Genomic DNA, 14,105 nt, shown 5'->3' on the forward strand with positions numbered 1-14,105 from the left:
ATAAACTCTGCTGTAGCAAAATGGAAAAACTGATTCAGATTAATGTATATTAACAATAAGCATCAAAGGAGTCAGCTAAATAAAATGTAATGTAAAAAAACACCATTTCTTTTAACATTACAGGTCATTTAACAGACGCTCTTATCCAGAGCGGCTTATATTTAACTAAGTACAGGGACAGTCTCCCTGGAGCAATTCCTTGCTCAGGGGTACAATGGTGGCGACCTGGTATTGAACTCCCGACCTTCTAGTGTTTTGTTTGGAAGGCGTACCTACTAGACCACTAGGCCATCACCACCAAAATCAATCAGAGATTTCTGCGCTACATCTCTACCTCTGCTCTCCCTCTCTAAGTTTACATAAAACCTAAGACTCAGGAGAGTCAAGTGCATGCACAATAAAGCTGATAAGTGACAGGCACCTGGCTGTGTTGGTTTAAGGAGGAGAAAGTGGGGTGCAAAAGGAGACAGAGACGGAGAGAGTATATAATAAGTCAGTTGATAATACTTACACATTTCCCCTGCGAGGAAGACTCAGTTCTTTCTAGAAAAGAAGAGATGGGAGGTATGGAAATGAGAATACTTTCCTTAAAAAATGCTTTTTTCTGTTACATGCTTTGAAATGCAGATATCATCTATTGATGTTTGAGCAAAGAAGGGTTTATCTTGTTTGGCTAAAGGACTTCTTAACAAATCAAAAATACTTTCCTCATCTAGGCAGAATTCTCATTTTTAATATCTGTGTTTGTTTCTGCTGTTATGAAAGCGCAGTCCTCAGAATACACAGCGAGGAATGTGAAGATTATGTGTCTTAACAGGCACATTACATTCATAAAATGCTTACCCGTCTCAGTAACTCCCACGCATATCCCTTTAAATGCAGTGTTAAACACATTAGCTGCAGTATGGCCTAGTTTCTTGCATGACAAGTGGGTCTTCAAGTCATTTAACGACATGGATAGAAATCCTTACTAGCCCATGGCTAATGCTTCTGAGTTCAGGCAACTGCAAAACTAGCCTTGCCAATCAGGATTTGAAGGACTGTGAAGGGTGACGCTCTGTTAGACGTAGACACAATTATTTATACTTTCACTGATTTCATCCTCTCCATTTTTCTAGAGACATTTTAAGAAAAGGTGGGAAAGAACTCCTAAACAAGGATATGTCTGCAGAAAAGGATTGTTTAATTATTGTACTTTAAGAGTCATCACTAAGAACAAAACACATTTGTAGTTCTTAATAAAGACTAACATTGTGTTGTGTTTTTTTCACACAACATAAAAATTTAAGGGAGAATAAGTTTCCCATAACCTTCATTATCATTATTAGTATAATGACAGGGCCGCACTTACATTTTAATTGCAGATGAAAGTAAGACAGAAAATGAACCAATTACGATAACTGACACCTAGTTTGGACCGGTGAGCCTTTCATCACAAACACAACACCACCCCCTCCATAATAGACCAGGGGTAGACACAATGTAGCATCAATGCAGAAAATAAACACATGAATCAATTAGAGGGAGGAGAAATATTCATTATTCGCATTCTGGACATTTCTGAGTAATAACCATGGCACCCAGGAGATGATTAAAGGGATGTTACTGCCAATCATCCAGGCACCCTTGGGGTTTTAAGCTCCTGTCACCAAGGCAACCGGCTACACTAAAGTACCAATGGACAGCTCCAAAATAAACACATAAGACCTACATTCATTTATTTGCACTAATTCTGTGCTACAATTCATGATGGTGCCACCGGCTGTTGAATGGACACCAGACATGAGGGAGAATGATCACCAGCTCCAGAAAATAACCATTTCCAAGCGATGTCACATAATTAATCAGGAAGAACAACTGATTTCAGCTGCTACAGCCAAAAAGCAATTCCTGGAGAAATCCCTCGCATCGTCGCCAATGGCTCATCATCTTCATGTCATATCACCCCGTATGCCTGGGAACAACCATCCGAGCTGTCAAGACAGTCTCCATTTACCTGTAGACCACGGCGTCTCAGGATATTCGGCTCATCCATCATTGAAGACAATAAACAAAAAACACAAAGCGAATCTCCGACCGGTCAGCCCATACTGCGCTCCGTCCTCTCCCCAGGAGCGTGGATACTGTCCTCCTCGCTGCTGCCGCTGCTGCTGCTTACTCCTTCTGAACCACCACCAGCACCAGCTCCTCCTCCCCGGGGTGAGCTACACGGCCAGCCCCGAAAAAGGTGGCCACCTCAGCCAGTTGATCGGGTGGGTGTTGTAGTTAGTTAACCTCGACCTATTAATGAAGTGAGAAGGCGTGTTGACCCCACCCTCCTATTCTGTTATCAGTTGCCAAATGCAAAAATATTGGTTTTACTGGGTATTTTTCAGATACTCATACGATTTTGATACTTCCTCATCATTTCATGTTCTCTCAAAAGTCCCTTACGTTCCCCCTGGTCTCATTGCTTTCTTAACAAACCACAACATGGCGTCATTTAGCAATAACCTGCCACTGTCAAGGAATCAATACACTAAACCCTCCAGAAACACATGCAATCCACTTGTTTCCATATGTTGTGGTACATGCAGTTAATCTACTATTCACCCATCATGTAAACTAACACGGTGTCTGTCTGGTGGAATAACAGGGAGGATGCAGAACAATTGTGCTTTGAAGTCAAGCTGAATAGCAGTGATTGATCTGTCACCCAGTGGTACCACGATGTGTTTTTTCCCCATATACAACAATGGTTAGTCTCTTGTCCTGGGATGTCACATGTACGTTTGGGTGAGCCTGAGGGACTTGAATCCTTCATTGTTCTTTTGTGAAGTTGACTGTTTATCTGAAACTGCTTAAAGTGTTGGCAATCAAGCGTCTACAGGTCTACAGCGTAAGTGTATCTAACCAAGAACTACAGTTAGATACCCGTGCAGTGTATGAAATGCATTTGTGATCAAATGCTTTGTGGTATTTGAGTAGAAAATGATGGTCATAATAATGCTTCAATAATGACAGTCACGGTTTCTCTTTTTTTCTTCTGGTCTGCATGTGTGACCATACTATATTTAGATGTGTTAGATCACTTAACTTTAGTATCAACAATATTCCAACAATATTTGTACATGTTTATTTGGTGTAAGATTCTATCTTCAGTAGAAAGTATTTTAATTTAAACAATGGGTTGAAAATGCATTAAGTATTTTTGAATGATCGAAGCTGAATATATTATATATTTATTTATTAAATCAGAACATTTAGTTTGCTATTTTAAAAAGTGTGTTTTAAAGAATGAAGTCTTAATACCAATACAGATGAGTGAAGTGTATTGACTTATGTACAGCATTTGTTTTGTTTTCATATCAAATCTTTTTGCAGACAACTTGTTATTTGTGATAAGCAATAACTCAGGAACTGCAGGAATCTCCAAGCAGGCAAAGAGACTTTTACAAAAACGAATTATTTTCCTGCATTATTTCTGTCTCTTACCAAGGTACCTAAATCCAAAATGAGTTTATTGTTGCAGATCACCGTGTATCTGCATAGTCTTTCATGAAGTCTCTATGTGTCCTTTTGTCATGCTCTCCATGTGATCCCGCATAGGTCATCCTCAAATAGTCCATGTCCATTAGTGAAACCAGTCAAGCATGAAAGTCAGATTTTCCTCTTTTCCCTGCCCTATTTCTAAGATAATTTGTGTTATTTCTGACTCTGTATCTCTAATCTAAACCTGCATTGTGAGGCTGAAATTCTAACAAACTCTAGGACCTTTTTTCTGGAAAAGAAAGTTCTCACTTTCATTCTCTCTCGATGAAATGTTCACTCACACACTTGGCCTGTGTGTCTGCAAACAATAGATTTCCTCTCATTTGCTGCATGGAGCTTTCTTCATCTCAACTCCATATGAGATTCATATTAATATTAAGTTTCCCATGCTCTTTCTGACTCCAAATATACGTAGCTGCAGTTAGTTAATTGGAATCTGCACTGTAGCTTCATGGCCACTAGAGGGCGCAGTTGAGCTATTTATGTTAACCCTATAGATGACACGGCCAAGTGCACCCTGGGAATGATTCATGTCACTCTGAATATGATGATTAAAAGTAAAGGGAATCGGAAATGACAAACAGAAAATAAGTAAATGAATGGAGGAATAAATGAAAAATGAATTAATGAAGGCTTGTATTTTGCTGTTTTATGAGTATATGGTTGTATTTGTAAATGTGTTTGTATGATTATAAATTAATGGTTGCATGTGTGTGTGTGTGTGTGTGTGTGTGTGTGTGTGTGTGTGTGTGTGTGTGTGTGTGTGTGTGTGTGTGTGTATACATATATATATAAATGTATATTGTATATATATTATATACAATATTTTTTATGATGTAAAATCATGTAGGCCATGTAGATATTACTATTTTTTATTATACATGTGCTTCTATGTAGTTGTTAACTGTGAGCATGAATGCTAATATATTCAACTCAACTCCATACAAAGTTGTGGTAATTGTGACCACTTGCCACGACTCAAACTCTGCATGTCTGAGTTGTAAGAAAGTTCTATCAAAACTTTTAAGTTGTTTTATTTAAATATTGTTTTGAGGAATTGAGAATTAAAACAAGAAGAACTGAAAAAGAAAGGCGAACAGAAAAGTTACAAAAAATAAAAATAAAAATAAAGATTTAATGTAGCAATAAAAAATAAAATACGTTTTCTATCCTTTAATCTGGTGACATCTTAGATTCATCTCATTATATCATCTTAGATAGTGAATAGTGCAATGTGCTGTCATTTTCATCTTAATCTGACTTGATGCTAATGACAGCCAGCGTCTCTTTCTGTCACCAGTGTATCTGATGAAATTCATTCTCATAACTCAGAAACTTCTCTTTCTCATCGTGACAAAACAATTTTCTCTCTAACCCTCCCACGCGACCAAAGAGATAAAAGGAGAAGAAAAAATATCCAGAAGAAAAGAGTGAGAGTCTTACACGACAGTTTCAACAATAGTGCCAGTTTGCATGAGTCACTTTACACCTTTCACACACTTTCAAATTTGAAGGTAGACTCACCACACAAATGTTCGTTTCATCAGCTCACTGAGTCACTGCACAGTACCTTCTTCTGTAACTTCTTCACAGGCCCAGATATTGTGTTGGCTTGTAATTTAGGAAATGATTATCAGTTTGTTTGATTTTAGTGATTAGTCCTAATAAAGAGGAAGTCTCCAGCATGTCACATGTAAAGACAGAAAAGAAACAAAAGAAGAAGAAAATAACCAGGCTATATAATGTATGACTTTCACCCATTTTATCTTGTTTTTAGTCGTCTTTCAAACCTTCCCTTTTATCCTGTAACCCTTTCTACACATTGTATTTTTATAAGCTTTGAATTATGACTTAATGTAAAAGTTTATGGTTGTGTGGTACTCGTTTTTATTGTTTTATTATATTATAATTTACAAATGACCATTTAATTCGTTTTTTTATTAACCCTCTAATGACTTAACAGTTTTACTATATAGTTATAATTCCAAGCCCGCAATTTGGCAAAAACGTCCATGAATGCACTTTTATGGGAAATGAAAAATAATCAAATGAATCTTTATCAGTCAGCGGTTGCTGCCGTTGGGAATGTCCTCAGATGGAAAGAAAAGGGTCAATGATACAGACGGCCTTGTAGCAGGGCGGGGAAACTACTTTGTAATTAAGCTGTGCACTGACCCTATTTACTGATAGAAGTGAGGGTTTTCAAATGCTGATAACTGCTTGGCGACACTCCAAGGTGCAGACGCAGTAAGAGCCTATGTTTAGTTTTTTAACAGGTATGCTGCTCTTTGATCCAACGGCAGAGGACAGTGGAGGCTGAGATCAGATGTGTTTTCAGTCTATTTGAACTGTCGCAGGTCACTCTGTTTGATGGCTCCTTGCATCACATACATGATTACTGTAATAATAGACTAAGATAATTGACTTTGTCATTGGAGCTCGAGAAAGTTCCTTCAACAGGTAACTTCTTTGTTTGTTTATCCCTATTTTATCTTTAGCCTTGTGGGATTTTCTCTCTGGCCTTGTATAAAGAGGGAGGGGTAACATAGAGATAATTAACTCTCCACCTTTTTCTGTCTTTGTTTATTGTATAATAAAATAGTGAGGCTGGACTGTTCTCACAGTTGCTTGCGGTCTTTGGCAGGAAGACAGGCCTTCCCAGGTTTCAGCGTCTAGCCAGCGAGGGACCAAGACTCTAAATGCCTCTTTGGTCTGTACCTGTTCCTGACCTCTGACCATACTTGGCAGAGTCGCAAGGGAACAGAGAGAGCCTGATAGGGATCAATAAACTATCACATTATCATTATTAACCCTGAAGGAGCTAATGTAATTGCCCATTGTCCCCCTCCTTAGAACTGGCAACTGTAAGACATATGGTCATTTATTTGATTAAGTGACGCATTACTGGACAATCGTGGTGACGTAGCATGCCGAGGTGCACACCATGTACTCGTGATGCAACCAAATCTCACCCAGAAATCCTTTTATTTAATGTCTCCCCTATCTCTAATCTGTCTAATCTCCTAATTGATGTGCTAATAAAACTGAAAAAAGTTATTTCATTTCACTGATTTCTAATTTCATAAGTCAAATGTTAACACACAACACAATGCTGCAGAATGTTGCCACATAATGACATAAGGCCCTAGCTGAGCCCATCACATGCTCACCTGACTAACCAGGGGTGTGGCAACACAGAAGCTCTATAAATAAAAGCATGTCAGGAATTTCATTCATAACATGGACAAACCCTATCTGCTGAGCTGCAGCACTCTCAAACCAGACCTACCTGGCAGGCTCACCATGCTCAGATCACGCTCACTCCACCGACTCGTCTCCTGCGCGCTGCTGCTCCTCGTCTCCCTCTCCAGCTCAGGGGAGAGCCGACCTCACCAGATAAGCACACCTGATGTGGACAGAGCAGACAGCCAGAGAGTCCTGCTTCTGGAGGCGGTGAAAACGGGGATCCTCGGCTCGTTGGGTATGGACAGGGAGCCCAGGCCAACCCAAAAGGCCTCGGAGGAAGAGCTGAGCAAGATGTATCAGCTCTACAGGGAAAAAGTGAGAGAGATGAGAGGAAATTCAAGTCAGCCGATGAGGGAAACCTTGCAATCCACCACGTCTACTGTGCTCTTTCCAGCTACAGGTGAGATATTTGTTGGACAGGGAGACATCAGGAAGACAATTAGATCTAGTTTACTCATTGTCATATTTAATGACTGATGTGAAAAGCCAATTTGAAAGTTTGAGTGGGAGTAGGAAAGAACGTTACATGACTAGTTCATGAAATCTTGCAGTGTGAGTTTATCTCTGCAGGTACAGACAAATGCTGTTGTGCCGGTGTGGTTGTGAATAACTTTTGTCAGTATAGTTCATGCTCCAGGTAAAGATCTCTGACTTCCTGGAATGTATCAGAGCGAAGTTTAAACTTATGTTTGGAAATAGAATAAAATCAAACCTGTAAACAAAGCAAACGCATTCCTACAAGCTTTTAGAAATCACTAGCGTGACAGACACACCTGGTACCATGATGTTACACTGTGAACACGTGTTTTTATCAATGTCATCAACAACAAGAGAGCAATTCAAAATAAAAGGTCATGATTAAAAATATCAATACGTAATCTTTGTTTTTCCACTCTCAGTTGTTCCACTCAACGATGTTTCTGAAATGTACTTTAATCATTACAGGATGTTGGAAACCTTGATTCTAATGAAGAATTTCTTATTTTTGTGTTTTGTTTTTTAGTGGAGCCAATAGTTCGGAGGGGAGAACACTCTCATCCACATTCAGGTCAACGCATGCAGTGGTACAGAGCTGTTTTCCACAAGAACCCCAATATCCAGACTGAGCTGACACTAGCTCGGGCTAAGCTGAAGATCTCCAGGAAGATTTTAGAAAAACCGACTACAGTTCAGCCTGAGGCACGACGACGAGAGATCAAAGTTAAAATCAACCGGATGAAGCCGATAAACTCTGCTGCTTGGACTCACATAATCTCTGCCAATGTGTCACGTACTCAAGATGTGATGCTGGACATTATCCCTGAGGTGGAGAGGTGGATGAGGACTGATGGCAGTGAGGCTCTAGTTGTGGATGTGGGGATGGTTGTGGGTGAAAAAGATGCCCTCGAGGCAAATCAAACCATTTCTCTGGAATTAAGCCTCACGCAGACCAAACCGGCCAGGAAAACGAGGCTGCCTCGCTCCAACAAAGAAGACGTCTGTGATGAACGAGGATGGTGCTGCCGAAAGTCCGTCACCGTGTCCTTCAAAGACATCGGCTGGACGGACTGGGTGGTGGCCCCAACTGAGTACATAATGCATTTCTGCGACGGCACCTGCCCCCACAACTACAAGCCTGCGAGCATGCACACGCAGGTGAAGTCTCGGCTGCATCAGATTACCAAAGGAGTGTCACCTCGCCCCTGCTGCGTGCCAGCGGCCTACGAGCCCATGGTCCTCATGCACTCTGACAGTAGGGGAAAGTTGAAGTTGACTTCTTTTGATGACCTGATTGTCAGTAAATGCCACTGTGCCTGAGGGACTGTGCCTTTTTTTTTTTTTTTTTACTTTACACCTTAAAGAGAACATTGCCACACAAATAAATGTTACATGCTGATTGTGTGCTCAAGGAGCATTGTATCACAGCTGCATTAATTAGTGTTTTTCACTGGTTAGCTAAATTAAAATTGCAATTATCCTCCATCATTACATTTTTTTGAAGACGTTACTGTTGCAGTAGTCATTCATAGTTTTATTTATTTCAAGTTCTATTTATCTATCTAAACTTATATTTATGTTTTATTATTGGCGTTTCTTTGTGTTACAGCATATTTTAAGTACTATTTAATTGTATTGTCACTTATTATTTTGAAGTACTGTATTGTTTTATGAGGCACATGGTTTGGTTATTTTGTTTGTTGTCTTACATTTCAATAATTATATGAAGACCTAAATAAACGTTCTGATGTATTCACACTGAACTGTTGCACTTGAATTTATCAACATGTACATTTCATAATAAACACATGAGCGTGATATGTTCTAATATTTGTCATTTACTCAAAGCGATACTATCAACCGCTGTACGAAGGTGGGAGTGCCAGAGAAATCAGCCTGTAAAGATATGATAACTTCTATCTGCCATGCATGACCTTGAAGTTGTGCTCACTGTGGTCTTGACCAGCCAGTTAGGAACAAAAGTAACATAATCTTTAACATAAATTAAAAGGGAAAAGAGGAAAAAGCTTCTTGCTGTGTAAACTCCAGACTGCTCAGATTACATATCAATGACGATACTGTAAATGCATTTTCAATTACAGACTATCAAAGCTTTTAGGTGTAATATTTACTTTCAAGTGCTGTTGAGATAAGTTATTAGAAAAGGAACAAATGTTTATGTGAGATATAATACGATAAGTATGATCGCCAAGACAATAAAGTAGTTATTCACGTTAGAAAAGAAGTTCATAAGTGGAACTCAAAACGTGTCAAAGTGCAGGTTTTGGTAATGAACAGAGCTCCACGATGAAGTCTGATATTAACGCGTGAACTGGAATCGGTAGCAAGCTCCTCTGAAATGTTTATAGATTAATTACTCCAAGAAGTCCCACCACCACCCCTAATGAGTTATAAATGTTTTTTATCTTTGCATGGGTAAAGGTCACTTAAATATGAGCATGTGTTGTTTTACAATTAATAAAGTAGATGTATTAAAGAGTGGGGCGTATTGAGTGACCCTGGACGACTGAATAAATAGGCAGACGGATACATAGGTGATTAATCAGAGCTGCAGACACAAATGCTAACTGTAATTACACTTTTCTTACGGTAAATTGAGACCTGTGCCCAGAAACAGCTCACTCACTTCTTTTGTTTTTGTCCTGGTACTCTTTGTTTTAGGGATGACATCCTCAGTAATTACACAACTGTGGGTGGATGTAAAGGTCTTCAATCTTAGATTCTGAAAGGTCCTGAGTTGCAGTACCACCCAAAGTATACAAGTGTAAAATAATTAGGGACAGTATTTATCAAGGGCCTTCTGTGTGTATTCTAAGGTAGACAGCATGGACTCATTAGCCTCTGGTATTTGGCTTTCTCCTGGTTTTAATCCCCACGTAGCCTTACCGGAAAACAGTTACTGAAATTAATTCCAGGATGTCAGCTAGCTGAAAGCCAGAACAACTCTCTTGTCATTACGGCCCAGAGAAGCACAAATCACACCTCTCATTCTGTAACATTTGGACAACGTTTTATATCTTTCGGTCTGTTCCCTGTAAGATCTTTTGAGGAATGAGACAACAAATCTTGATTTCATATGCAAACGGTTTTCACATCCTGTGTCTCACCAAACACAAAAGAAACAATGCTGACCTTTGCATGTTTTGAAAGTCTTGATGGTGTACTTGTTAAATGTTTTGCAATGGTGCGCATACTATATATCAAAATGAGTATTTTTTCACAGTACGTCTCTGAATGTACAGTATTTATTGGAAAGTGAGTCAGTAAATTGTATTCTCACATTTTTTTCTAAACCTAATAAGACACGTTACAGGTGGCTGTTAGCTAAAGACTTTTACATGAGAACATCATAGTTCAAATGAAAATGCAATTGCAAATTGTTCTTGATATTATGTTAACATGCGTTTCATCTTCATCATCTCACAACATTTGTTATGGTTACCATACAAAGCAACATAATTAATTCAATGAAATCATTGAACAAGGACGCAGCTGTTTTAAATGGTGGCTACCTTTGAAACACTTTGAGAGATATAAATATTTAAAATGTGCAAATAGAAAAAGTTTATGGACCACATCTATAATTCACATCCACATCAACATCTATAATAATAATTATTATATAAAGCACAATGAATACTATATCATATAATTACACACATCCACCTACTTATGTGCATAAGTGTGGAACATTTCAAATACCTCTTTTTACTTTTTTAATCTATTAAAAAAAGTCATTTGTAGAATTTATTTGTTAACTCAAAATGAAAGGTGATTAATCTGTAATTCCAGGCGTATCAAAAGAAAGCCATAAAACTATCAAATCTTATCAGAAAATTTAGTTAACTTGGATTGTTGTCAAAATGTGGTTATTTGCAGATCTTAAATGAACTCAAAAGCAGTAGCAATGAAAGTTCACAGGTAACAGAATATATAGAGATTATGCATATCATTCCTTTCCTAATTTTACAGACTATACAATAAGATATAAGTATTAACTATTCTGATTGTGGATTTACTACAGTATTTTTTCTTGTTTACTGCTCAGCTGTATTAAAAAGCAGCAGCAAATATTTGCTTTAAATGTACATTTATAGTTTGAGCACTGAATAGAGACGTGTCCTATTATGAATCTGGCACAATATACACATCTTCTTCTTGGGAGTCTGGGTGGATGGAGAGATTACATGTAGGATCATTGCCGTATATTGCATCATCTGGTGAATCACACTGCAAGTACACATCCTCTTCAGGTTCACCTGGAAACCTGCAGAGAAACACGGATAATGTGTCTATTAGAAAGCACTTTTTCTGACGTAAAAACCATTGTGACACAAGGCAAATATCATCTAAACTGTGCGGATTTCCTTTCCCAAGTTTCTATTCTTGCTCAGAAAAAAAAACTCCCACACTGAGTCATCAGCTGGCTCATTTGATTAATAGATTTGAAATAGCAAGAAACAGAAGAAGTGATCACCTCCAGCCGCCAGCCAAATTGTGTGCATATATTACAACATGATTGTGCAAAATAGGGAAATTCTAGCCACGCACACAGATGTTTTTTCAGCCGTTTTCGTTGTGATCTCTTTTCTTAGTCTCACAAACTCACAGTTTCATTAATGTCATGTTGGTTTCAACACTTCCTCTAACAAGGTCTAACTGGTCCTTCCAGATACTTTGAAACTTTGACTAAGAGTGTGAAAATAATTAAAGTACAGCTTACTTGCTCTTGTTTACTGCAGGCCTGTTGTATCTAGTAGTTCGAGTTGTCAGGTTTTCATAAATAGGGGTCTCTACTGTTGACTGATTGATACTGATGTACTGATGGGAATCGTCTTGTGGTGTCTCCGTATTGTCCTCCTTTTTCTGGCTTCTTCTTTGTCCAAATTGCAACATATTTCTCATTTTACTTTGGCATTTGAACAAGATTACACCAGCTGCAATCAAAAGCAGCAGAAAGAATAATATCAGCCCGACAGCCAGAGCTGAACGGGAGCTGGGGGCCGCACATGTGGCCGTGTCATTTTCAGGGACACAAGTATTATTGACAATCATGATCTGCAAGTTTGAAAGTTACAGAATGAGTGAGAGTGACAGCATGGCATTGTTATATAATAATTATAACTTATTATAACTACAGTAATCATGTGTAACCAGTTGATTATTAATTTAAAAGTTATTAGTTGCAATAATAAATGCAAATATAACAGTTTGCTTCATAATAACAGATATTGTTATTAAGTATTGTAACATAAAAAATAGAAAGTATTTTTTTTAATAATTTAATTTAATTTAATTAAACATTTACATTATTATTATTATTATTATTATATTACAATACTCATAACCCTTATGCACTAAAAACCAAGTGAAACCGTTTTCTGCCAAAGTGTAGGTCAATAAAAAGAGTGAACGTACCGTGCAAGGTTCCAACGTTGTCAGTCAGGGTCGTGAGGGAAGTCATGTAGTTTGTCTTAAACACTTCACACTTGAAATAATTTCAAGTTCCCTTTTATTGAAATCATGGAACTGGGCAATGAAAGCACTGACAACTGATTTCCTGTAAAAGCTATTTTTTCTGAAATAGACAGCTGCTGACGGGAGCTGAATTAGTTATATTAAACCTTGTTGCTCAATACACAAGTTTCCAATCTAAGCACTGAAATAGTTCATAGTTTCACTTTTTTGGACAATGTTTATGATCAAATAATTGATTGTGAAATGAGGAAAGTTTTGGCTAAATTGGTACAAACCGAGGATGGTAAAGTACGGCGTCCCCCAGGGAAGTTGCTTAGGACCATTTATTATCTCTGTATTTATTAATGATATGCCACTTGTTTTAGATAAAACCAATTTAACAATGTTTGCTGACGATACAACTGTATATAGATTGTCAACTAATGTTGCTAATTTAAATAATATACTAAATAATTTACTAAATTTAATCAACCAATTATGTCCCTCGGTGCAGCTCTATAAGCAAGCCAGTGAGGCTTCACTGTTGGGAGTCACGCTTGATGAGCAACTGTCAAGTCACATAAACAAAATAGCTGCAAAAGATATAAGAAGGATATCTACTACAAGAAGGTGCTACACATGTCTTCGTCCAAGTTGCACCCTGCAGGTGATACAAGACATAATATTGTCTCATCGTGATTATTGTGATGCCATAAAAGGTCTGGCAAAGCTCCAGTTAGTGCAGAGTGGAGCAGCATGATCAGCAGTTCTAAAGTATAAATAAGATGCACACCGATCTCACATGGAGGCTGAAGGTTGAAGAGAGGTTCAGATGTATACTTTTTGTTAAGAAATGTTATAGTTTTAAAACAACCACACAAAATACTTTAAGCATTAGAGGTTTTTGAAGGCCTAAAAAAGAAATAAGTGAAATAGGCTTCCAAAACATTTTCCTTTTAGACGGATGTTTAGATGAACTGATATTATTATTGTTGTTTCGTTTTACAATTTGATGTTATTTTAGTATTGGATGCAATGGTAATGTTGAAAACGTTATGTTTATTGTTTATTATCCCAACAAACACTAAACACACAGAGAGAAAAACAAAATGAAGTTCATCAAGTTAAAGTGGTGTTATCTCTCATCTTCTGCATGTAAATCATGTTACATTGTTACATGAGATAAGATGTCATGACGCTGTTAAAGTGAGACTGTGTTACCAACCCACACACACACACACACACACAGAAACGTTACCTCCCCCTGCTTTTACTTTTACTGCCCACATGCAGAGTAAACCAAGCCTGATTGTTACAGTTCTTTCGGACTATAATTCCCACCATATAGTTCTGCAGAATTTGAAGAAAAAGGG

General features: G+C 38.0%; 2 protein-coding genes and 1 long non-coding RNA gene across 3 annotated transcripts in view; 1 reads left to right on the top strand and 2 right to left on the bottom strand.

The window, feature by feature from the left end:
• Window positions 1-2,236, bottom strand: part of mast3a (microtubule associated serine/threonine kinase 3a) — a 30,399-nt gene extending 28,163 nt beyond the window's left edge. Inside the window, 2 exon segments of the mRNA XM_029453032.1 lie at window positions 512-543; window positions 1,997-2,236. Of these exon segments, the coding sequence (XP_029308892.1) occupies window positions 512-543; window positions 1,997-2,038 (74 nt within the window). The 5' untranslated portion in view covers window positions 2,039-2,236.
• Window positions 2,237-6,323: 4,087 nt separating this feature from the next.
• gdf15 (Growth differentiation factor-15) lies at window positions 6,324-8,574 on the top strand. The gene is made up of 2 exons (XM_029453982.1): window positions 6,324-7,177; window positions 7,781-8,574. Exons 1-2 carry the CDS (start codon window positions 6,772-6,774, stop codon window positions 8,572-8,574), a joined length of 1,200 nt encoding a protein of 399 aa, XP_029309842.1. The 5' UTR covers window positions 6,324-6,771.
• A 1,930-nt stretch (window positions 8,575-10,504) lies between these two features.
• LOC115022734 (uncharacterized) lies at window positions 10,505-12,842 on the bottom strand. Its single transcript, XR_003833951.1, has 3 exons — window positions 12,694-12,842; window positions 11,999-12,333; window positions 10,505-11,542 (listed from the first exon to the last, which is right to left on the bottom strand). It is a non-coding gene; the product is annotated as an uncharacterized LOC115022734 (long non-coding RNA).
• Between the last annotated feature and the right edge of the window lie 1,263 nt (window positions 12,843-14,105).

This window comes from Cottoperca gobio, chromosome 17 (assembly GCF_900634415.1).
Source record: "Cottoperca gobio chromosome 17, fCotGob3.1, whole genome shotgun sequence".
Lineage (NCBI taxonomy): Eukaryota > Metazoa > Chordata > Actinopteri > Perciformes > Bovichtidae > Cottoperca > Cottoperca gobio.